The 25,207-nt window shown below is 33.9% G+C and overlaps 4 protein-coding genes and 1 pseudogene across 5 annotated transcripts; 2 read left to right on the top strand and 3 right to left on the bottom strand.

Moving 5' to 3' along the window:
• Positions 1–325: 325 nt before the first annotated feature.
• Positions 326–2,536, top strand: LOC110427855 (nucleic acid binding / zinc ion binding protein). The gene is made up of 4 exons (XM_021443485.2): positions 326–530; positions 742–806; positions 1,185–1,383; positions 1,824–2,536. Exons 1-4 carry the CDS (start codon positions 402–404, stop codon positions 2,196–2,198), a joined length of 768 nt encoding a protein of 255 aa, XP_021299160.1. The 5' UTR covers positions 326–401; the 3' UTR covers positions 2,199–2,536.
• Positions 2,537–2,949: 413 nt separating this feature from the next.
• On the top strand, positions 2,950–4,811 carry LOC110427956 (protein transport protein Sec61 subunit gamma). The gene is made up of 3 exons (XM_021443619.2): positions 2,950–3,111; positions 3,226–3,341; positions 4,556–4,811. The coding sequence occupies exons 1-2, from the start codon at positions 3,018–3,020 to the stop codon at positions 3,339–3,341; spliced, it is 210 nt and encodes a 69-aa protein (XP_021299294.1). The 5' UTR covers positions 2,950–3,017; the 3' UTR covers positions 4,556–4,811.
• Positions 4,812–5,545: 734 nt separating this feature from the next.
• On the bottom strand, positions 5,546–6,721 carry RPL27 (ribosomal protein large subunit 27). Its single transcript, XM_021443618.2, has 4 exons — positions 6,686–6,721; positions 6,299–6,595; positions 6,020–6,121; positions 5,546–5,921 (listed from the first exon to the last, which is right to left on the bottom strand). Exons 2-4 carry the CDS (start codon positions 6,590–6,592, stop codon positions 5,742–5,744), a joined length of 576 nt encoding a protein of 191 aa, XP_021299293.1. The 5' UTR covers positions 6,593–6,595; positions 6,686–6,721; the 3' UTR covers positions 5,546–5,741.
• Positions 6,722–8,328: 1,607 nt separating this feature from the next.
• On the bottom strand, positions 8,329–14,282 carry LOC110427841 (receptor-like protein 6). 2 transcript variants are annotated; one of them, XM_021443463.1, is made up of 4 exons: positions 10,769–14,282; positions 10,452–10,580; positions 9,638–10,019; positions 8,329–9,482 (listed from the first exon to the last, which is right to left on the bottom strand). In XM_021443463.1, exon 1 carries the CDS (start codon positions 14,263–14,265, stop codon positions 10,801–10,803), a length of 3,465 nt encoding a protein of 1,154 aa, XP_021299138.1. In that variant the 5' UTR covers positions 14,266–14,282; the 3' UTR covers positions 8,329–9,482; positions 9,638–10,019; positions 10,452–10,580; positions 10,769–10,800. The 2 variants fall into 2 exon arrangements, with proteins under 2 accessions (XP_021299138.1, XP_021299137.1); XM_021443462.1 differs by lacking the exon at positions 10,452–10,580.
• Positions 14,283–23,548: 9,266 nt separating this feature from the next.
• On the bottom strand, positions 23,549–24,605 carry LOC110428004 (receptor-like protein 54; annotated as a pseudogene).
• Between the last annotated feature and the right edge of the window lie 602 nt (positions 24,606–25,207).

The following is a 25,207-nucleotide window of genomic DNA, read 5'->3' as shown; positions in this document are numbered from 1 at the left end:
ACATTAATTGTTTTTTATCTATTGTTATCTTTCAATTATAATTATTTTTATTTATAAGCAATTAATTTTACAATTTAAAAATATTTATATTTTATATACTTATTATTTTAAAAAATAAAAAACAAAGCGTTGCACATGCCAATGGATACTTAAAATAATAGATGGGCTTCTGGTAAGTGACACTGATCCATGATTATTTATATGGGCTAATTCTTGGTCCAGTATAATAAGACTTTATATGGCTTTTATGGGCCCAATAGAACTTTCTTTCAACCCGAGCAAAGCCTTTTCTGCTCAAAGGTTCCCGAAACAAAGTTCAAAATCAAAACGTTCAAAAATTGGTCAGGAGGAATTAAAAAAAGGGGGCAGCATTTCTCACCTGCAGAAGCTAGCTAGTGGCCATGGCGATGGTTGTGGACTGCCAACACGACTTGTCGTTTCCCTACTGGACCTCGACTCTTCGTCGTTTTGATCCCGACTCTCCCTTCTTCTCTTCTGGTAACATCGAGAGAGAACTTCTCGCCAAACAGGTCATTTCCTTCTCCTTTTCAATTTTCATCCACTGTCTGTTCTAATCAAGGATCTAATTTGAATAATTATACATTATGAAGTTATAATTTGATTGGGTTTTCATTATTTTGTCATTTTCTTCTTCTGTTTATGGTTGGTCAGTTTATTTAAGTGAAGAAAGGTGCAATTTTTTAGAGAACACTCAAAAGATTTTTTTTGGGTGAAATTCAGGTTGCATTGGATTTAACTGAAGATGAAAGAAATCAGCTTGAGAAGATGGTAGATAAAGATGCCAGGTTTTATCTTTTATTGCTATATGCAAGTTCTAATTTACTATATTATTTGATGATTAATTTACTAATTACTAGTTGTTAGTGATCATGAAAAGAGCTAGTCTACGCAGAGTTTTTACATAGATTGAAAGGGCCTCAAAAATTATATGTCATGAATCTGTGAATTTGTCAAGGTTTTGTGATTTGGTTGGACTTCCGTCTAGTATGATGTATAATAGAATAGCTGTTGTTTCGGGTTCTATGTAGTGATAGGGGCATAATGCTTATGGAAATGGAGGTTTTGTTATATGGGAAAGATGATAAAGCTTCTGAAGTTGAATGCTGTTTATGGAATTAAGTGTTCGGTTTGTGTGTTAATTTTTGCAACTAATGGTTGAGCAGGGGTGTCTTTTGTCCGATTGTTGGTTGTGGTGCACGACTGATTTCTTTGGAGGACTTTGAAGATCATTATAATGCTCGACATACTGCTTCTTGTTCTGTGTGCTCTAGAGTTTACCCAACATCTCGCTTGCTAAGTATACATGTGTCTGAAGTCCATGATTCCTTCTTTCAAGCAAAAGTTGCTCGTGGCTATGCTATGGTATCTTTTTCTATTCAACTTGTATATTGGTGTTTGGGAAATTTTTTAATGGATTTCTCCCTTTCTTTTTGTTCTATTAAAGAATCAATTTGATCACAATTGGGTAAGTGCAATGAGTATAGAGCTATAAGGCTCCAGACGAGACAATTCAAGTAGTTTCATGTGTTTTTTTTTTTTTACTTTATCACATTAACTTGACAACAATCTGGTCTCCTGATAAGGGGGCTAGTCACACTTAGAATTGTGAAGGATGAAGGGACTATTAATTTGTTTAGTGGAGCATGACTTAGAATGTGTTTGTTTTTAGATCCGTATGATGTCAACTTTCCATACTTGAAATGTTTAGTAGTTTTTTGTTAATCGCAATGTTGATGTACTTTAATCAGTCTTCAGTATAATTTGGTTTAACACAGTTATCCTCCTATCTTTGTGTGTAACAGTATGAATGCCTTGTTGAAGGTTGTGGTTTGAAGTTCAAGAGCTACAAAGGACGGCAACAGCATCTGGTCGACAAGCATAAATTCCCAACTTCATTTGAGTTCTTCAAGAAGGCACATCCATCCAAGAAACAGAGGCAGAAAAACCACCGGAAACAAGCAATGCATAAGAAGGATGAAGAAGCTTCAAGTAAGATGGAAGTAGAAAATGAAACGATGGATGGCCTTGTTTCAGCAGTCTCTAAATTAAGCACTTCAGACTCCTCTCCTTCAACTGTTAGCTTTGGTCGCCGTCATACTCGTGGTCTTCCATTTGTTCCTCGATCTGTCCAGCATGAGAAAAGAGCCGACTCCACACCAGCTGGGGCAAAGAGATAGACAGCTCATGTTCTTTCCACATTTTCCTGTCAGCGACTTCTGCAACCGATATTGAAATTGCTTACAGTCAAGTTTCTAGAAGGAATGAAGGATCTGCAAATGCAATGGATGATTCATCTGATTGGCATTTCGAAAGGTCAAAAGTTTGTTAATTGATCATAAAATTTTGATGTCCCTTTTGATGTTGATGCCTCAAGATCATTCATTTGTATTGCATTGCTATAAATGCAGCATCTAGGATCTCTTGTAATAGATTTCATACAAACTTATGCCTTGTTGAATATTGAGGAATCCTTTGCAACATGAGCAGTAATTTTTTTCTTAAAACTTATATTTGATACGTTGTCAGTATATAAATTTTGTATATTATTAATAAATCAAAAATTATCATTTCATTAATAAAATAAATTTAAAATAAAAATATTTATTTTGAAAGATTTTTTAACTTTTATTTTTGGATATCTATAAGATGACTTTCTTTAGTTAAGTGATAATAATAAAACAAATTGCTTTAATACTACTAGAATTAAAAATATGCTTTTAGTTTTCATTAAAATTGAAAATGAAAATGTAACAAAAATTTAATTTTTTTAAACAATTTTAATCTTCCTCATTATAAACAAGAAAATAAAGATTAATTTCATTGCAGCCAAAAAGGGCAAATCTGTCATTTCATATGAACAAGTGGGGGGTATTTGAGTCTAATAGTAATCGCCCAATCTTATATATGAATCGCAGATCATAAATAAAGTCAGGAACTTTCTCTCAAAGGGCAAAGCAAAATCTGAAAAACAAAAAAAGAAAAAGAACAAAAGCAAAATGGACGCAGTTGACTCAGTTTTCGATCCGCTAAGGGAGTTCGCTAAGGACAGTGTTCGTCTGGTGAAGAGATGCCACAAGCCTGATCGGAAAGGTTACTCACTGCTCCAATTTTCTCTCTTTTTCTTTTCTTTTCTTTCAGATTATTAGATTTCGTGGATCGACCAAAATTCTGATTGAAGGATTCATTTTTTGTTTTTGGCTTCAGAATTTACGAAGGTGGCGTTCCGTACAGCGATCGGATTCGTGGTTATGGGATTCGTAGGGTTTTTCGTCAAGCTCATTTTTATTCCTATTAACAACATTATTGTTGGATCCGGTTAGGTGCGGTTCGGTTCCTTCAATTTCTAATTTATTTTTCATGTTATTTTGAGGTTACTGTCGTAATTATTATGGATCTATCACTGATGCGTTATTAATCTAAATTTATGTGAATTATTTCAAAAAATTAAAGATTGTGAAACGAAATTTCTGGATTTTGGAAGTCTGAACGCTATGAAACTGAAACTTATGTGAATTTAGATTTTGAATGGTTTGCTAAACCAGGAAGATGAATCAGTTTAAGTAAACAGAACTATTTTTTATTGATGAATTTTTGCTTTGCATCTTAGGGGTCAGTATTATGTAGAAAGAATGATTAAACAATTGTTTCATAGTTAAAGAATAAGAAAGAGAAGAAAAATCCTTTCTTTTCGTGGTGATTTTGTCTTCAAAACCTTCAAGGATATTAAGCACAACTTTTCCACGCAATTGTTTCTTTTTCTTTTTGCACTCAGTTTGCAGCAAAAAATGGTCATCAAGCACTAATTTTCACTAGTTAGCAATAGAGTGGTTGAAACTTGCATTTTTGGTAAAAGAATGAGAAGGGATGCTTAGAAGACGGGCAATATCTTAGATCATCTTTGGTCAAGCTTATCAAGGTCATAGACATAAAGGATTAAGGATCTATTACATGTCGAATGGATGGATTTTGTGGGGTTAGCTATTGAATCTGTTAGGTGAAGTTTTCGAAATCCTATAGTCCCAGAGGATGTTTAGCTCAACTTCTTTTTGCTCAGAGTTTGCACCATAAATGGTCATCAAGCACCAATTTTGCTTTCACAAATTTTCAATAGAGTGGTCGAAATTCACATTTTAGGTAAAAGAATGAGAAAGGAGGAGCAAGCTTAGAAGATGGGGAAGTTAGATCATCTTTGGTCAAACTGTTCTTGGTCATAGATATAAAGGATTAATGATATTCCATGTCAAATGGATGGATTATATGGGGTTAGGTATCGAATATGTTAGGTGCAGTTGTTTTTGAATCCTTTAGCTCTGTGGCATCCATCTCAAGATAAACCAAAATAATGGCAGCTTAACAAACTGATACAGACATTAGTTTCTCTGCTTTGAATAAGACTCTCTGAGAATATACATCACAAACATCTCCATCTATTGATTATTGTGCTTTGATCTATAATTTGCCACATTTTATTTGTACTTGTGTTTGATAGTTTTGGGGGATCATGCTTACTCTTAATCTTTTGTTCAAATTGCAGAAGGGAACCATGCTACTGACTCAAAGGAAGGATGGGAATTGGTACAATTTTTTAGCACGGGGAGAAAAGAAAGATCTGCATGCTTTAGATTGAGAGATACATCATGTGAGTGCATGGACTAATTTCATTTCAGACTTGGGTTTTCTTTATATTCTTTTTTGTTGAAAATGGTTTAGATGTTAATGTTGTAATAGAATCTTGTTGAAGCTGGTACAATCTTAAGACTTTTGGTCCAATGAATTATATGTTTCATGCACTTCTTGCTGCACTGCCAATCCAACTCCAATCCGTAATTTTTTTATAATACAAGGGTATCCTTAGGTTGTACTTGCATTTAATCCCTTTTTCGAACGATTAAAGGGTGCACACTCTTCTATATTGATTTTTCTATATCGATGTTATGTAATTAAGATGTTACCCTCAGAATGCTTATCGTAAGAATAAAAAATGATGTCTAGTTTTTGGCCTTGTCCTTTGAAATGCATCCCTGTGGTATGTTTTACTCGTTTGTTCACATAGCGTTCACCTTGGAAATGACAACCACCAAAATAGGTAATCTTAAAAATGGCTAAGTCAGTTATAGCCTTAAATGCAATTTAAACAAAACTTGCCAATCCAGTTTTTACTGGATGAATTGCAGAAACAAACAATATCAAAATCAGGTCGGGTGGAGTCTCGGATCATCGAGTCAACCCGATTTTGATAACTATGATCCAGTTCTATTCTGATAACTATGATCCAGTTCTATTCTGATAACTATGATATCAATATCATTTAGCATTAGGAAGGTGTCAGATGAATGGAGCTGCAGTCCCGCAATGGAGAATGTCAGTATCATTTAGCAATGGCCAGGGGTTAGATGAATGGAGCTGCATTTGCTGAGTCTACCATAGGTTAATGCATGGTAAGAATGTCAAGACATCTTCCCATTTTACTCCACGTTATGAAAGTTGTAAACTCCATAGGCTAAGTTGCTCTAACAATATCACATCAGGAAAGTTAGTAAACTTAAAAATCAAATGCCAAACATACACAAAAGGTTATCTTCCTACTTTCACAAGATTATAAAATGAAACTAGACAACAAATTTTGCAAAATGGTTACAGCAAGTTTGTACACTTTCAGAGGGACCAAAATATAGACCCAATACAAAAGTAAAAGAATAGGTGTAGGTTGGCAGTTTCAATCAGCAAACAGGGTTGCTATCTGAGGCATCAGCAGCAGAAGCAAGCACGAGTTCTGGCTGAGCAAGACTTCCTTCCTTCCTAGCCTTGCTGCGTTCGCGGCGCATCCTGAAGTACTCTCTCTTCCTCGCTCTGTAGCTGTTGGGATTCTCAGGCTGAACTACTCGCGGATAAACACTCACCTGTCAGTCACAATAAGCCCATAATCCATGTCAGCTTCAGGTACATAATCAACTTCTGAGAGCATGAATTCGTGTCAGAGTGTTTTAAAAAATTCGACCTTCTTCTTGTCAGGTCCAAACTTCTCAAATTTCACAAGCCCATCAATCAAGGAAAAGATGGTATGATCCTTGCCAAGACCCACATTTTTCCCTGGATGAAACTGATCAAGAAATCCAAATCTCATTCGATGTAAGCTGTCATAGCTAAAAAGCTTTATCATTCTAATCCAAAAAAAAAAAACCCAACATAAAATTAAATAAACTTAACAATTCCAAGCATAAAATTGAACAAACAAACAAAAAAAAAATATTCGAGAAACTTTTCGAGGATTTCACACCTTGGTTCCTCGTTGCCTGACGATAATAGCGCCGGGCTTCGCCACCTGGTCGCCAAAGATTTTGACGCCGAGTCGTTGACCTCTGGAATCGCGACCGTTCTTAGTACTCCCGGCTCCTTTCTTGTGCGCCGATTCGATCGTCAGACGGAACGGAGACTTCCTCGGGAAGGAAGCGGTCGCAGTTTTGGGAATAGAGCCGAGTTCGCCTTTCGAAAACGACGACGTCGAGCTGGTTGATAGAGAAAGTCCACTAAACGCACCCACCAAATTGAAGCTCATTGTTGCAGTCGCCATTTCCTTTGAAAAATTTAACAGAAAATTGAAGTTAGCATATGGAATTTTAATTTACTCCTTTAAATTTTGTTTAGGGTTCAGTTTCGGACTCACAGTTGAATTCCGAAGAGAATAAAAGAGGAGGCTGGAAACGAAGATGGGGAGGGGGGCGGGGGCTTATCGTTAACTTATAAAAAAAAGCTGCCACGTCAGCAGTTCAGTCACACTTCAAAATGTTTTTTTTTTTGTTTTTGGGATTACTATATTTTGGGCTTGAATGCTATAAAAGAATTTTTAAAAAATATTTTTTGGGTTTTTGTTATTTTTTTTATAGATATATACGAAATACTTCATTTTTCATGCAAATCTAGGTAAGATTAAAACTAAAAATATGGAAAAGACCACAAACTATATTAGTTTTACATCACTTTATATTTTTTATATAATTTATATTCGATTAATTCGACCCTTAATGAGTTTTGATATTGTATTCACATAAATCATGTAGGTCAAATTGTTAATTAAAATTTAAAATTATTTAATTATTTATTTTATATATTTAAATTTTTTATTTATAAATATATATTTAAAAAGATAATATTCTCAATCGATTTTAAATAAAAATTAAATTAACTTCAAAATTTATGTACATGACAAATATGAGTAATTTTTTAAATGTAATAATTAATTTTTTAAAAAACTATTTTTACATAATATTTTAAAAGATTTTAAAAGTAACTATAGTTGCATTGGTATAATTTTTATTTACTACTACCGTTTATTTTGTGATGTCTCTAATTCATATATTTCATCTAAACTATCGTGGCAAATGGAAAGATTAAGCCTTCTGATGTCTTGAGGATTTTTATTAGTTGTACAAATAAAAAGAATCAACTTGCTGTTAGGTGGGTAAAAGGCCAGGTTCAACGACAAGATGAGCTTTTTTGTGTTTTTGAGTAGGAAGAGTATGGTGGAATGAAATGCACAAATACCAGGTTTTCGGTCTGTCTCAAATGCTTCAACACCAAGACTCAGGTTTGATCTTTTCACTCTCTGAATTTTTTTGATCTATGAGATGAAGGCCTGGGGATAGATTGCTTTTGTGTATATTGGGTCTTTATTTTGTTGATAAATGTGGTAGGAATGATGGATGATTTATGGGTCTGTTGCAGTGCCAAAGTTGTTTTTGTTTCTCATTTGGCTGTGTATTGGAAGGGTACAGGGGTATGTTTCTTTTTTATTTTTTGGGTATATGATTGTCAGATCTTACAGGTGAGTTTTTGAGGATCATGATCTTTAAGATGATATGCTATTGGGAATAGCATTTTTTTTTGGGTACTTGTCAGGAAACTCTTGATTCCCTGTTTAATCAATGAAATCCTTAATTTTCAAAAAAAAAAAAACTTTGCAGTCATTGTTTTTGCATGCATGTTGCTAAATATCTAGATGATTCTAAACATTTTGTTAGTGTAATGGTTCTACTTAAACATTTTTTTAGAGTCAAAATCCCCAAAAGAAGAGATAGGCACACCCTTTTTGTTTCTTGAAAAACTTCCTCAATTTGTTAATAAAAATGAATTACACAAAGCAATCCTACAGCAAGCAACCCAAGAATAGTTGATAACAAAGAAATAACCCAGCAAAACTATGTAAAACAAAACACCTATACATCCAGTGTCGACAGCAAAACAAACCCACACACTCCTAGGATCTACAAATTTTATGATTTTTTTGTAATACTTAAGAATATTCATGGCTTTCCAAAAATGCCAACCAACTCTATCACTATCTTTCGCACAACAAGTAACATTTCCACCTTTAGGTAGCAATGCAATATTAATCTTGCGAAATCGACATACAACTCACAACCTCTACAATGGCCAAGATTCAGGTTCATCAACTCAAAGTCCATGACACCTACTTGTAGAGTATTCATGACTTACGACAACCCCAGAGAGTTTTAGTTGGTTGGGCACAGCTAAGGAAGGCTGTGATGGCATTTAAGGAGCATCCGAATTTGGCAAGAACATCCAAAGCATAGAAAGCATTCCTTGGTAGAAACAAGGGAATGAACAGTTTTCTCAATGGAAAGAACACTATCTGCATGTAAGAAAAAAAAAGTAAGTGAAATCTTTGGCCCGTAAAAGTAGTTTATACATATGTTACATGTTTAGAATGGCCTACAATAAAACTGTCTTTTTGTTTTCTTCCCTCAAAAATTTTACAATTACCATTTTGATGAGAATAAACTACTTTTCCTAGACACTTACATTTTTTTAATTAGGCACTGATTCATAGAAGCAAGAACTAAGCCTATATAAACAACATTGTTTTAAGAGAAGCCTCTCGCAGCAATGTCTTTATTCATTTATAATCACTCCGTCCAATGATGCTTTCATCAACCCCAATTCATCAAAAATCATTTTAACTTGCACAAAACTTCCAAACATAAATGTTAAGTCAAAACTCAAAATTAGTTAAATTGTATATTGCAAAAGGCTTAACAACCTTTCTGGTTCATTATATCATCAAGTAGACTACTTGAGAATGACTACCTAAAAATGATCTGGCATTTCTTCAAAAGGTCCATAATAACTTGCATAAATTGATTTTCTATACTCTTTGCAACTTCAAAATTTCCTCAGTTAACAACCATATCCATTCCTTACAAGAACACAGTACATTAGTTCCAAAAATGATATTATTTTCCTGTTGTCTGAAAGTTGGTGTTCCAATATCCAGTAGACAAGGTTCCCATTCAGGTATCATAAATTGTAAACTAAGGCTTACCTCAAATGTAATTCATTCAAAGAAACTGATTGATTGCGAAGATGCCATGAAATTTGGTCCTTGCAACTAAAATAGGATTAAATGTCTGAGGAGAAGGGAAAATTTTACATAAATAATTTCGCTGCGTCCAAAAAAAAAGAGATTGTGTTATATGAATTATGATACCATAAACCTTGCAAAGAGCAATGCTTGAGAAATAAATGTGCATATTTGGCTTTGTAACATTGAGCTCTTTTTTGTATACTAAATAGACAAAAAATTATGAAAATGATTTACCTGAATCACAAACAACCAAGGTCCTTTGGCATCTCTTGCATTTCATTGCTCAAATTAATCATTTGTTGATGCTCTATGGTGAGTGACCACTTGAGATACCCAATGCAAATTGTCTATGTCCTGCTTTGGCTGGTTTTCAGTTTCAAAAAATCATTCCCACCATTCACGTGCAATGAGTTGAAGCTGAGGGAAAGAACGTCCTTTTCATGTGACTGGACAGAGGAAAATGTAGCTAAAGTAGCAATTTCATAAAGTAACAGATCAGTGGAAGCCTTTACTTAGAAATCATATCATTTTCTGCAAGGTATTGAGCTATGTATGCTTTCTTTTCTGTGCAATATGTAACGAACTACAAGACCAAGTATCATCCCAAATCATTGTCCTGAAAAATGACAAAGAGGAAGTTACTCTTTTTTACCAAAGAATGTGCATTTCATAAGAAGCTTTTACCTCTTTCTTTTTAAAAAATTAAACTGAATCAATGAAAGAAGTCCACATAATATGTTAAGATGTAGTTCTTTCAGCTTTAGACCATCAGAAAGGTTTTATGCCATTCATACCTTTCGAGTTGTTAAAAGCTGCATTGCATTACCTTTATTTATTTTTTTTGCAGTCAAGGTCTATTCTACATGGATATCAACCTAGTATTGCAATTTTATAGCTCTAGAGCTTATAACAAAGCAGCTGTGTTTGTCTATATGTGAGTACATAAGCAGAGAAACAGACGATGATGATAATGGATTAATATGAAGAAAATTTTATGGAGGATGTTAGCTATAACGGGTTTGGGGAAAACCTCATAAGGTACACATACCTAGATACAATTTGTTTGCTTCTAATACAGCAGCAAGGGATTATTCTGTTGTTAGTAGATGTTTATTCTTATGCAATTAAGGAGGTAGGCCCAATCACTGTTCTACATGCCAAGACTTGTTTCAGATTCCTGCAATACAAAATTGTAACCGAACCATTGATAATGAATGCCAATGCTACTAGATCAAATTTATGATATGTAGTGAACCTTATAAGGAGAAATAAGATGAGATTAGAAAATTCAGAGCATATCCTAGTTTGCAGCAACTATCCTTTCCATTTTAAAAATATTGCCAAGTTTCAAAAGAAAATTTTTACCTGCGGCCTTGGAAACATGAATTTTGATGAAGTCACCTACATCTTCTATGATTCCTTTTCCCATTCCATTTGCGATCTTCAAGCCATTTGTTTCCCATCTCATTCAACACTGTATATCCAACACATAACCCAATCACCAATCCACATCCATAACCAATCAACACAATTTTCCAATCAGATATACCATCTACCAATGAATCTGCATCTTCCCCTGGAGGTGGCAGTCGAACACCAACTTCATTGCATTTCCTTGTCAAAGGCGACCCACATAATCTTGGGTTCCCTCGGTAAGAATCATTGGAAAATGTATTGAATTGGTTACTTTGTGGTATGCTCCCTTCGAGGTTGTTGTAAGACAAGTCTAATGCTGACAAGAAAGTTAGACTCGTAAGTTGTGGAGGAATTTTCCCTGAGAGTTTGTTATGTGAAAGGTCCAAAGACTCAAGCTCTTTTAGGTTCTCAAGTGCTAATGGAATTTGGCCAGAGAAGCTATTTTGAGATAAGTTTAGCACTATGAGTGATGTGAGACTTTGTATTTCATCCGGTATTCTACCATGGAAACTATTATTGGAAAGGTCAAGACAAGTAAAAATGGTTAAGATCTTCTCTAAAACCATTTCCAGTCCTTTGATGACAATTGTCACGGAGTCTTGATAGTTCTCCTCTCCAATATAATCTAGCTTTGCTTTGTTGCCATCAGTCCTTGCCATCATTGCTCTCAAACATTGCAAAAATTCGACGGATAACTCACCTGAAAAGTTGTTGGAAGCAAGGTCCAATATCCGTAGCATTGGAAAAGCATTTTCAGCCTCAGAAACTTGAATCGTGCCATAAAATTTATTCCCTAGAAGTACGAGAACCTTCAAAGAAGGTAATTTTCCCAACCAAAAAGGAAACGTGTCATGTATCATATTTTTTCCAAGGTCCAATACTTCAAGCTTTGTGCAATTGGCTAATGACCTCGGCAACTTCCCTTCCAATTTATTCCCACCGATTTTCAGCGACCTTAACTGAGTAGCTTGAAGGGAATCAATGGATAGCTCACCAGAGAATTCATTAGAAGCAATGTCCAATACATCCAAAGCTGGGAAAAACAGTTTACGTTTGAAACGTTTAATTTGACCATAGAATTTATTTTCTCGCAATACGAGAACCTCCAAAGCAGGCAGTTTCTCCAACCAAAAAGGGAATGTGTCATGCATCATGTTGTTTCCCACGTCCAAAACTTGGAGATAAGTGCATTTGGCTAAAGATCTTGGCAACTTCCCTTCTAATCTATTCTCATTAACTTTGAGGATCTGTAAATTGGCTGCTTTTACAAAAGTTGGTAAGAATCCGGTGAAGTTATTTCCTTGTAAGTCCAGCAAAGAAAGAGCGTTGATATTGCCCAAGCAATTTGGAATTGAGCCGCTCAAATTGTTATAAGAGGCATTAAAATAGTCAAGTTGACTCAAATTGCAAATAGGTCTTGGGGAAGAGCCTTGTGAAGAAGTTACAGACTGGTTGGATAATTGGTCCAAAGATGAAAGGTGGTTGTTGGAAAGATCCAGTTGCCACAAACTTTTTTTCCACACCCAGTGTGGTACTGCACCACTTATTTTGTTATTTGAAAGGTCAAGATCTTCTAAATTATCTTGACTTTTTAAAATCTCTGGAAATGTACTTATATTACACGATCGTAAAGCCAACCACCGCAGCATTGGAATAGAGGAGTTTGCATCACCACGTGGAAACTGTTTCGGAAAATCAATCGCATTGAAAGAAAGGTCTAACCCTTGAAGAGTGCTCTTCCACAACCAATTGGGCACAAAACCACGGATTTGGTTGTTAGAAAGATCTAGATAAACCAACTTGTCTTGTGTTTTGATGAATTCCGGAAATTCAGTAAGGTTGCAGAACCTTAGGCTTAGCTCCTCTAATTGGGGAAAAGTGACGCTTTTGTTGTCGCTTCCAATTGACAAGCTCATATTGAAAAGGTAAAGATACCTTAAGTTCTTGAGTTGAGAGAACATGTCAAGCTTCAAAGAACCAACGTTATTGTAACTAATACCAAGTCCTTCAAGCCTTGGGAATTGAATGATTAACTTTGAGATTGATCCACTTAAGTAATTATGGCTTAAATCCAAATTTTGCAGCAACGAGCAAGATGCATTGGGGAACTCATCAATTTTCCCAACCAATTGATTAGATCCAAGATACAAGGTATTCAATGATAGGAGGGTAAATATGGAAGAATGTACAGGCCCAGAAAAGTGGTTCCATTGCAAATCTAGATACTCAAGATTTGGAACTCCAGATCTATGGAATGGAGGGATTAAACCACTGAAGTTATTAGAACATAGCTTCAATTTCACAAGGTTTGTGAGATTTGCAATTGCTGATGGAACCTGTCCAAAGAAATTGCAGCCACAGAGATCTAAAATTGTCAAGAACTTAAGATTACCAAGGGATTCGGGTAGTTTTCCACTAAAGCTTGTTCCACGGAGTGATAAGACTTGTAAGGTACAATTTAATGGAAATTCTGGCAACTGACCGTTAACATTTCCATTTCTTGAAATATTAATGCTTTGCATTTTGGGCAATAAGAAAACTTCGACTGGAAAATGCCCACTCAAATTGCAATTAAATAGACTGAGAGAAACCAGTCGAGAGGAAATTTTCAAGAAATTGTGAGGCAAATAAGAGATTGGGTTACTGTTGAGGTTAAGTTTCGAAAGAAAATGAAGTCTTGAGAGAGACGAACAAAATGAACCTGTCAAACCACAATCGGACATGCTTAACACACGTAGCTTAGGAAGTGCTAACGACATGGTTTCACACCAGTTAGTACTTTGAGTTGAAATGTTCACCCCATCCAAATAGAGTTCTGTGAGAGACTTCATATGCTTGATTAAAGTCTTGAAATTTGGTTTCTCTAGTTTTAGAGAAGGAAAATAATCACCGTACGATCCAATGCTTTGATCATTCCTCCAATAGCAAGAATCTTGATAAGATAGATCAAGAGAGACTAACCTTGTTAAGTATGAGATCCCCATTGGAATTTGGCCATTGAAACAGGACTTTGAAAGGTTGAGATGAGTCAAATTTGCAAGTCTATCAAATCGAGATGGAACCAGAGTAATATTAAAGTTGTTTCCAGCAAGATTAAGCGATTGGAGATATTGGAGATCAAAAATGGAGTGAAAGCTGCCAGAAAGGTTTTTGTAGTTGAGATCAAGCCCAATCACATGACCATGAGCATCACATGTAACTCCTTTCCAAGAGCAACAATTAGTGTTGACATCCCAAAGCTTAGCTTTGGAAGAAAAAGTAAAATTAAATGAGTAGTAAAGACCTCGTTGCAGTTGCAACAGAGCAGATCTCTGGTCATCAAGGCATTGGCTCTGGAGAGTCTGAGATGGGCTAAGTGACAGCACAATAGTCAAGGAGCATGACAGGAGAAAGAAGGTAGCCAAAAAGAGTGAAAGGATGTGAAGGTTCTTCATGTTCGCTTGCATGCTACAAAATGAAGGAAGATAGGTGGCTTGTGGAGTTTTAGATTTCCCTTACAGGATATTTATAGACAACTTCACATTGTTACACCATCGTTAATGCTAGTTGTTTTAACATAGATAGGTTCAAATACAATTTTCCAAAAACGTGTTTGTACAAAAAGTCTGAGCTTTGTATGGCAGTTGAATGAAATTAAGTGGAGGACTTTTTTATTGCTTGATTGTTACTCTGTCAAAAGTGATCTTCTTAGCAGTCGCACTACCACTAAGCAGAGAAAGATACCAAGTAAACCATTTTGCTTTTTCCTTTTTAGTTTTATTTTTAAATTTCCATCAGATAGCTAGGTTTCTTGATTATTAGCTGTTCTAATCCAAGATATAATTTTAATTATTAACATTTCCAATCCAAGATATAATTTTAATCAATTGGTACTTCTGTTCATAATCCATGGCCCATGCCAATGTCTTGTGAATTTAAAAATATATATATTAAAAATTATAAACATCAACAATACAAGAAGCTAAAAAATTTTAATGTAAAAAAATAAAATGAAAGAAATAAGATATAATTTGAATCATTTCCTGAATTATAATGTGAACATTTAATCTGAAAATGTTAAAGGAAGAGAAAGTTTCTTTTCTCATTGTAGAACAAATTAGTTTTTATACTTGGTTTTCTAATCTTTGCCCCTGACATGTGTTTCCTGCTTTGCTTTACGTCTCATTCCCAGGTTGTTGCACACGCATTCGCTTTTTGAGAAATTTCCTAGAAATTCTTCCACTGTAAAAGTGTCCTATTGTGAAGCAGTAGGTATTTTGAAAAAGTAAGAGTGATGCAAGTCTTTTTCCAATTATGGATGTTTACATCTTATGGAGAAAATAATTTATTTTTCAATCAACGGTCTAATATATACCAAGTTATCAGCTTCAACCCTTAGAAACGGAATACTGATGGACACAAGCAAAGAATAAGACATGAGAAAGAAAAAGCTGTGGAAATTTTCATGGTAAATTATAAAATTCTTCACTTTTAAATATACAATTTGAGAAGGTAAATAGTAAATATACCATGGATTCTTACATATAACAGGCTAACAATGAAGCTAGACAATAGTAAATCAAGTGTAGACGTACCTTGGTCTGAATAAAGGAGATACCCTCCTTCGAGCAATCTATTGAATCTGCTCTGATGATAAAACTGATGCCTTACTGTCAAAGGAAACCATAGTAGGGCAAAACATATAGTTTAAATCGTGGCTACAAGCACTGTAAATCAGGAAAAAGAAGTATAAAACGACTTGCAAATTGTTTCGTAGTCAGTAAGATACTTGTTAAATCTTTTACTAGATAGTGAATTTTATTTTAATCCATACATACGCTTTCAAATATGTACACGATATCAACATTTATTCTCCTATTTGAAATATATTAAGTATGTAAGTGTATATAGTGCATGGAATTTTTTGTAACAGACAAAATGCACCCCTCTCTACTAAATTAAAATAATCATCCTTGTAATCTTTATCAGGCCGTGCTTCGAACCCGCCTTCGGCTCTCTTGTCAAGTGAATAAGGCATATAGGTTCCAAAATTCTATCTCACAAGCGCAAGAATGGTCGAGAGAAGGTGTATTTGCCCCTATAAAGCTGATGCATTTTTCAAAAAGCGTGTTTGTACAAATGAGCTTGTGCTATGGTATAGCAATTGAATCAAATTTAGTGAAAGACTTTTTTATTGCATGATTGTTACTCCATGAAAAGAAAATGAATGAAGCAGAGACTTGCTGATCATATGTTTTGTCTTACAATGAAAGACTTTTCCAATTCTTTGCACAAATCACTTTAACGAAGTCTTTATCTCTAAGAGTACTTGAGAAAGTTCACTAAAATAGCCTAAATGCAGATGTAGATATTGATAAACAGTCCCAATTAATTAACTTGTAACAAAGTTATCATAAATGGCTTTTCAATTCTTTGAAAATAATATAATTTTCAATGAGCGATCTAAGATATTCCAAGTTATCAACTCCAACCTTTAGAAACGGAATATTGATGGACATGACGAAAGAATAAGACATGAGAAAGTTGGCACAAGCAGTGGAAATTTTGATGATATGTTACGAAATTCTTGACTTTTAATTATACGATTTGAAACGACATCATGAATAAAAAAATCTTTAAATTTAAATTTCCAAACATCTTCAATTTACTGAAATCAAGATGAATAAGGCAGAGACATACCGATGGATCAGTTCAGATGTCATGCCTTGTAATGGAGGCCTTTCATATTTAGACAAACAATTAAAAAAAATAGAAGAGAGAAATCCAATTAACCAAAAAACTTTATATATTAAAAAATGTAATCAACATCTTGACTAGTCAAAAGCAATAGGATGATCCATACCCGTTTTGTACGTTGTTGACACTAAAATTAAGTACGATGGAGATAACAAATAATGCAAAGATGGTTCATCCATAATCATACCCGCTTTAGTAAACGTGTGGACCAAACGAGTGAAAGACACGCTTTGAAAGTAATCGCATCGTGGAATATTTGGTTATATCATATAAACCCTCTAATGGTTTTAGAAAACCCAAATGAGAAAATTATAAGAAATAACCCTCTTTATAAGCCTTATTCAAAAATATCTTTCATTATAGCTTTAATTATTTTAGTCAATTTTAAGCATGATTAGACAGCTGTGCCCTTTAACAAATTTCAAACAAATTAAAGTGATTTCGATTTTTTTTATCTCGCCATTAAGATAAAATTTTAAAATTAAATCCTAATTTCTCTCTGTTATCAAATATTGTCTATCTCGTTGTCCCAAAAAGTAGAGATGACATCAAGGTATGTATTTTAGGTTTATAAGTTTATTGATTATATTCATAGAATTCCATAATTGAAGGGTTGAAATTGATTAGACATATATGTAAATTAGAACACTGTATGACTTTGGTAACTTAAACCTGACTACTAGCAGGCAAATCAATTAGTTATTAAGCATTGTATTATTAGTTTTTAGGCATTACGTTTTTTATTTTTAGACATTATGAGACTGATTTTTAGGCATTGTGTAACTGAATTGTAGGCATTATGTGACTAATTTTTGGACAATGACTTAAAATCAATTACGCAATACTCTATTAACTAGTCACATAATGATTAAAAATCAGTTACACAATGCCTACGTCATGCAATGCCTAAAAATTAGTCACTAATGCTTTATCAACCAGTCATACAGTACTTAAAAATCAATCACATAATGCCCTATCAACCAACCACACAATACTTTATCAACCAGCCATGCAATATTTAAATATTAGTAATGCAATGTTTAAAAACTAGTCATGTAATACTTAAAGCCGGTTATGCAATGCCTAAAAACCACAAGAACTACCAAATTCTATTTAACAAAATCAATAACTTCAAACAACACATCATATTCTATTTAATAACATAATCAACGAATATTCGTACTTCGCGAAAAATGCTTAAAATGCTTAAAAGTTTTTCTTCATGTATCAAAAATCACTCTAAAATGCTCAAAATGTTTAAAAAATTTTCTTTCTGGCAAAAAATACTCTAAAAATGAATGGTCTAGTAAAGAAGACTCAAAGGATATAAGTCAGTTTGAGGAGCAGACCTAAACATATGGGTCGGTTTTATGAAGGGCAATTTTATCCAAAATTAATTTCTCTTGGTCTAAAATAGTTAAAATTACGAAGAAGGCTATTTTCAAAAACACCTTATGTATGAGGAGTATTTTTAAAAAAAAAATCATTGGAAAATTATGTCTCTCTATATAAATAGAGTTGGAAAAAATTAATTGATGACAAAATCTATTTTGTAGACTAGAACCTATTTTTTTCAATGAACCTAGTCAAGTCTAGGATCTCATTAGGAAAATAGATTCACCTAGATGATTCATTGCATCTAAATAAAAAAAGTCGATGGTGACTCTTCTTTTACGTCGAATGTTTGAGTTTCATGACTCATATCTTATAATATAAAAATTATTCTCTCTTCACATTACGCTATCATTCTATCTGCCTTTATCTCATGACATCGATTCAACATAGAAAGAAAACAATAGAAAAGGGAAAAAGAAAGAATGGCTAACTTTCATTTACTCTTCTCAAACTTTTACAATGGAGAAACCATTTTTTGTGGACCCAGAAGGAAAATGATATGAGAATGTCTTGGTCTTTGCTTTATACAAGTCTTCGCATCATGCAAATCAACGTCAGTCGTTTGCCCGATCGTTACTCCATGAAAGTGATCTTCTTAACAGTTGCACTACCACTAGGCGGAGAAAGGAACAAAGAAAAGTCTTGTTGCACATGCATTAAACCAGCGAGGACTTGACTTGGTCAAATCATTGAGAAGACTGAGACACTGCTTTGGTTAGGCTCTCTTATCAAGTGAATAAGGCATATGGGTTCCAAAAATTCCATCCCACAAGACCAAGAATGGTTGAGAGAAGTTGTATTTGCCTCCATAAAGCTGATGAATTTTTCCAAAAACGTGTTTGACAAAGGAGCTTGACCTATTGTATAGTGTTTGAATCCAATTAGGTGGAAGAATTTTATTGCAAGATTGTTATTCCATGAAATTAAAATAAATGAGACACAGACATGCTAATGGATCAATCGAGATGTCATGTCCTCTAATGAAGACTTTTTCAATTTTTTGCACAAATCACTTCATGAAGTCTTTTATCTATGAAACTTGAGAAAGTTGACTGAAATAACATAGATGCAGATATAGATATTGATGGATGGTAATTAATTACTTTGTTGATAAAGTTATCATAAATAACTTTTCAACTTTTTTGAAAATAATATGGTGAAAGAAAAACTTGGAATTCGAACAATTAATAGTTTTCTTTCATCATTGAACCAATTACGACCTTTCGTAACTTGCTTCTCATGCTTTTGTTCTATGGATTAGATTTCATGCACATTTACTTCACAGGGTACAATATCAGCACTTACTCTTTGCACTACATACATTGTTGTGCATGCAACTGTTACGTACAAGAATAAGTTCAACCAGTTCGGCAATTTTGCAGCAAAGCATGGGACTGTAATTAATTTTATCCATTAAATTTTTTCATCTTTCAATCTATGAATAATTTAATGCATAATTTTATTTTAATATTTTACAAATATGTGGACAAATCAAATCGCTTCATATTCATATTTAAGTATGTTCTCGTAACCAAATCGGTTTACCTAATAGTAATCAAAATTTTCATATATTAGATAAAATGAAACCTTTGATTTTTAAAAATATGCTTTCTTGACTATATTAAAAATTTGAGATTTCTTTTTTTTGAGAAGAAAAAAATTCTTGAACCTCAATATATAGATCTTCGTTAAGGCATGACTTTTGATTTTATGCATCAAAAAGTGAAACAATACAATTCACTGCCATAATTTTCACCCATACAAAAAGATATTTTTGTGTATACACCAGTCAGAGAATATGTACAAGTTCTACCAGTTCTTGATTGGTATAGTAATTCCATGGCAAAGCCTGAGAATATAATTAACTTTATCATTAAAATTTCTTCATCTTTCATTCTATGAATAACTAAATGCATAATTTTATTTTTTATATTTTGTAAATATATTGACAAATCTAATTACTTCATATTCATATTTAACCTATATTTTCAAAATCAAATCAGTTTGGTAATCAAAATTTTCATATGAATTACCATAAACAATTAAAAATAGAAAGGAGAAATTCAAATTTTTTTTTAAAAAAAACTTCATATAAAATATATGTTATAAAGTGTGAACCACGTCTGGACTAATTCAAAAGCAATGGGATGATTCTTGCCCCTTATTGTACTTTTAAGAAACATGTACAGTAAAGTAGTGAAAGACACCCTTTGAAAATAATTGCATTGTAGAATATTTGGTTACATCATATAAACCCTCGAATGGTTTTGAAAAATTATGTCTCTCTCTAAAATAGAGTCAAAATTAATTTTCATATTGACTTTAATCTAAAAGAAAATAATGTTTTTACTAGCAGGAGCAAAACCTTTGATTTTTACAAATATAAGTTTTGTCGATGCCATTCAAATTCGATATTCGTTGAGACTTGGCCTCTGATATTATGCATTGAAAAGTGAAACAAAGATTATAATAATCTTATGATTATTTCTAACTACTTAATTGTTCCTAATTTAATACATTGGTTAAACCAAGCAATTAATGTGAACTAACTTTGCATTTTATCATTAAAGTTGTTGAATTTTTTTTTTCTCTCAATAAGTAATTTGTCTTGAGTAGCAGAGAATGGTCAAAACTGCCAGACCTTTAAAAATGTGGGAACAAGTCCCATAAACAGAAGCTACCCAGAAAAGCACCATAGTTGAATACAAAACATGAACTCTCCAAAAAACTGAAAGGAACAAAGATGCCATAGTTGAATCACATCAGCCTTACAAAAAAAAATCAGCAAACTCCCACCCATACACAGAACACCAGGCAGGGTCCGAACCTAAAAAAGAAACTAAAACTAAAAATTTAAACAGATAGCTGAATAGGTATAAATGAGTAGACAGTGATATATAAAGAATCAGCTGAAAATTGTAATGTACATACAAAATTTTTCCACAAGCTGTTGAATGGTATAAATTTTATTCTTTTGGTATAACTCAAGATTATTTATGGCGTTCCTAAGATGCCAATGAACCATGTTAGCGTCTTTCACCCATTTATGAAGTAGCATTTCCACCTGCAGCTAGTAGTGCATTGTCAACTCTGTGAGAATTAACACACTTGACAACCCTCAACAGTGGCCAAGAATTCAACTTGATCAGATCAGGGTCCATGTCTCCATGACATTTGATACTTTCCAACCTCATAGAAAGCATTCCCTGAAGGGCGCAAGAACTAAGATTACTTTAGAAGGATAGTTGTAGAGACGCTCTGTCCAAAACTTCCAAACATAAATGATGACCTTAAACTAAACACAGGTTCATTGCAAATTGCAGAAAGCCATAACTGCATATGTTCTTGTCCAGTTAACAAAGAAAGATGCTAGCAATGAGTGAAACCAAATCTACAATTCACCTGTCCATCAAATGAGTATAGGTAATTAGACAATGAATGTATTCTTTTTATTTATTTTCAATCAATGTGCTATCTATTTATGGCTTCATCTAAGCCATCTGCTATCTTAAAGGATTTTTTATCAATTCAATTACCATTGACATCTGAATTCCAAACACTGAATTAGATGAAATGAAAAAGTTACTAGAAATTATTGGTCCTTAAATGTCCTGTAGGAGGTTATCCATCGACATATAATCTCTTTTCCTACTACATCACTTTGCGTTCAATTATTCAATCATGAGCTCCTTCAAGATGATTCTAAACAATTTTGTTAGTATCATGCTTCTACTTACCTTTTTTTTTTAGAGTTTAAATCCCAAAAAAGGAGAGAATCACACCGTTTTTGTTTTCGGAAAAAACATCTCAATTTGTTAATAAAAAATGGGAATTACACAAAAGCAACGTTACAAATAAGCAACCCCGAGAGGAGCTGATCACAAGAATATAGCCCAACAAAACTAAATAAAACTAAACACCTACACATTCAGTGTCATCAGCAAAACAAACCCACATACCCCTGGGATCTAAAAACTGTGTTCCTTTTATAGCAGTCAAGAATATTCACAGCTTTCCTAAGATGCCAACCAACTCTATCACTATCTTCTGCACATGAAGTAGCATTTCCATCTCCAGGTAGCAGTGCAGAATTAATCTTGCAAGAATCAGCTACAACTCATAACCTCCACAATAGCCAAGATTTTGGTTGATCAAATCAGAGTCCATGACACTTGCTTGTACAATATCCTTGACCTATTACAACGCCTGAGAGTTTCAGTGGGGTGGGCACATCTAAGAAAGCCCGTGATAGTATTTAAAGAGCACTCCAATTTGGAAAGAACATCCACAGTAGAGAAAGCATTCTTTGGAGGAGGCAGGGGAATGACCAATTTGCTCAATGGAGAGAACATTACTTTCTGCATTAAAGAAAAACAATGTTAGTGAAATCACAAAGCCAACCTAAACTTAAACTCGATGGGTTTTTTCCATCAAGATCAGTAATCTTTGGCCCTTAAAAGTAGTTTTATCGATATGTTACATGTTTAGCGTGAACTCCAACGTTATTGTCTCTTTTGTTTTCTTCTTGCCTCTAAAATTTTATAATCACCATTTTGATGAGAATAAATTAATTTGCTTTGATACTTACAATTTTAATTAAGCATCAGTTCAGGGAAACAAGAACTAAGGCTACATGGAAAAGATAGCTGTAGCAGAAGCCTCTTGCGATAATGACTTTATACATGTATAATCACTCCGTCCAATGAGACTTTCATCAACCTCAAGTCATCAAATATCCTTTTAACCTGCACAAAACTTGCAAACATAAATGCTGAGCCAAAACTTATAATAGGTTAAATTGTAGATTGCAGAAGGCTTAACAACCTTCCTGGTTTATAGATCATCAAGTTGACTACTTGAGAACGAAGTGAGCAGGCTTTGAAGAGGCATTTCTTCAAAGGGTCCACAATATCTGGCATGAGTTGAAACAAAGGGAAAGAAGATCTTTTGCTTGTGATTGGAAATAAAAGAATGGAGCTGAAGCAGCAATTTCATGAAGTAATAGATAAGTTGCACTGCACTGCCTTCATTTGTTTGTGCAGTCAACTACTCTAAATGGATATCAACTTAGGATTGAAATTTTGTAGCTCTAGATCTTACAACAAAACAGTTGTATATGAGTGTAGAACAGAGAAACAGAGGATGATTATATTGGACTAAGATAAAGAAACTTTTATAAGGAAATTAGCTATGAAAGGTTTGGGAAAACTTATTATCTAGGAAATAGAAACACATACCTTGAGATAACCTGTTTGCTTCCTATACAACGACAATAGATATTTGCTTGATCTTGGTTTGTTAAGATTATTCTGTTCTTAGTGGATGTCTGCTCTTGTTCTGGAACTGAAGAGGTAGGCCCGGTCACTGTTCTACATGCCATGTCTTGTTTCAAATACCCGTATTGCAAAATTGTAACAAAGTCATTGATAATGATTGTCAATGCTACAAGAAGAAAATTTATGATATGGTAGTGAACCTTGCAAGGAGAGATATTATGAGTTCAAAAATTCGAATAATATCCTTTCAATTTCAAATATATTTCGAAGTTTCAAAAGAAAATTTTTACCAGTCGACTTGGAAAAATGAATTTTGATGAAATCACCTAGATCTTCTATGATTCATTTTCCCATTCCTCCTGCAACTGTCAAGCCATTTGTTTCCCATCTCATTCAACACTGTATATCCAATACATACCCAATCACCAATCCACATCCATATCCAATCAACACAATTTTCCAATCAGATATACCATCTACCAATGAATCTGCATCTTCCCCTGGAGGTGGTAGTCGAACACCAACTTCATTGCATTTCCTTGTCAAAGGCGACCCACATAATCTTGGGTTCCCTCGATAAGAATCATTGGAAAATGAGTTGAATTGGTTACTTTCTGGTATGCTCCCTTCAAGGTTGTTGTAAGACAAGTCTAATGCTGATAGGAAAGTTAGACTTGTAAGTTCCGGAGGAATTTTCCCTGAGAATTTGTTCAGTGAAAGGTCCAAAGACTCAAGCTCTTTTAGGTTCTCAAGTGCTAATGGAATTTGGCCAGAGAAGCTATTTTGAGATAAGTTTAGCACTATGAGTGATGTGAGATTTTGTATTTCATCCGGTATTCTACCATGGAAACTATTATTGGAAAGGTCAAGACAAGTAAAAATGGTTAAGATCTTCTCTAAAACCATTTCCAGTCCTTTGATGACAATTGTCACGGAGTCTTGATAGTCCTCCTCTCCAATATAATCTAGCTTTGCTTTGTTGCCATCAATCCTTACCATCATTGCTCTCAAACATTGCAAAAACTCGATGGATAACTCACCTGAAAAGTTGTTGGAAGCAAGGTCCAATATCCGTAGCATTGGAAAAGCATTTTCAGCCTCAGAAACTTGAATCGTGCCATAAAATTTATTCCCTAGAAGTACGAAACCTTCAAAGAAGGTATTTTTCCAACCAAAGGAAACGTGTCATGTATCATATTTTTTCCAAGGTCCAATACTTCAAGCTTTGTGCAATTGGCTAATGACCTTGGCAACTTCCCTTCCAATTTATTCCCACCGATACTGAGCGACCTTAACTGAGTAGCTTGAAGGGAATCAATGGATAGTTCACCAGAGAATTCATTAGAAGCAATGTCCAATACATCCAAAGCTGGGAAAAACAATTTACATTTAAAAGACCCTACACTAAGGTGAACCACCAATCTTGACACTAAAGTGAAGAATAGTCAAAATCTCGCTTTAGTTGGCTAGGTCAAAGACACTAAAACCTCTTACTCTTTTAAAAGAACTTAAAGAAATAAGCACCCTACTTAAGAAAATATTATTTATTAACTCTCAACTTGAACTTGAATGTGTATAATAATTAAGCCTAAAGGTCCTATTTTGTAGTAATTATAGTCTCATATCCTAATAAAACTCTACTTCTAGTTGCCCAATACAATTAGAATAATTAACAAGAGATTTAAATAAAATCGGTGTTCTATTCCTAAATAGAACATGACTAGCCTAAAGTCTTTATACAAGTAAAAGAAGAATTCTATTATACCTATATTCCTAAATCAACTAAAATTAGTAAAAACTAAATTAAATAAAATACAACCCTAGATACTCCAACATCAAAAGGTCCCAAAGAATTCCCCCGAAAGGCTACAGATCAAGAGTGTAAAAAAAGCAAGAGTCTTCATCACAGTAGTGAAGGCGATTGGGATGAAGTTACTGATAAGTAGACGAACGCTCTCGATGAGCCTATCTTTGAAGGTAC

Source organism: Theobroma umbraticum, unplaced genomic scaffold (genome assembly GCF_002168275.2).
Source record: "Theobroma umbraticum cultivar Fairchild unplaced genomic scaffold, ASM216827v3 scaffold_239.0, whole genome shotgun sequence".
Classification (NCBI taxonomy): domain Eukaryota; kingdom Viridiplantae; phylum Streptophyta; class Magnoliopsida; order Malvales; family Malvaceae; genus Theobroma; species Theobroma umbraticum.
The sequence above is the reverse complement of the archived record's forward strand: the minus strand, read 5'-3'. Positions and strand labels throughout refer to the sequence as shown.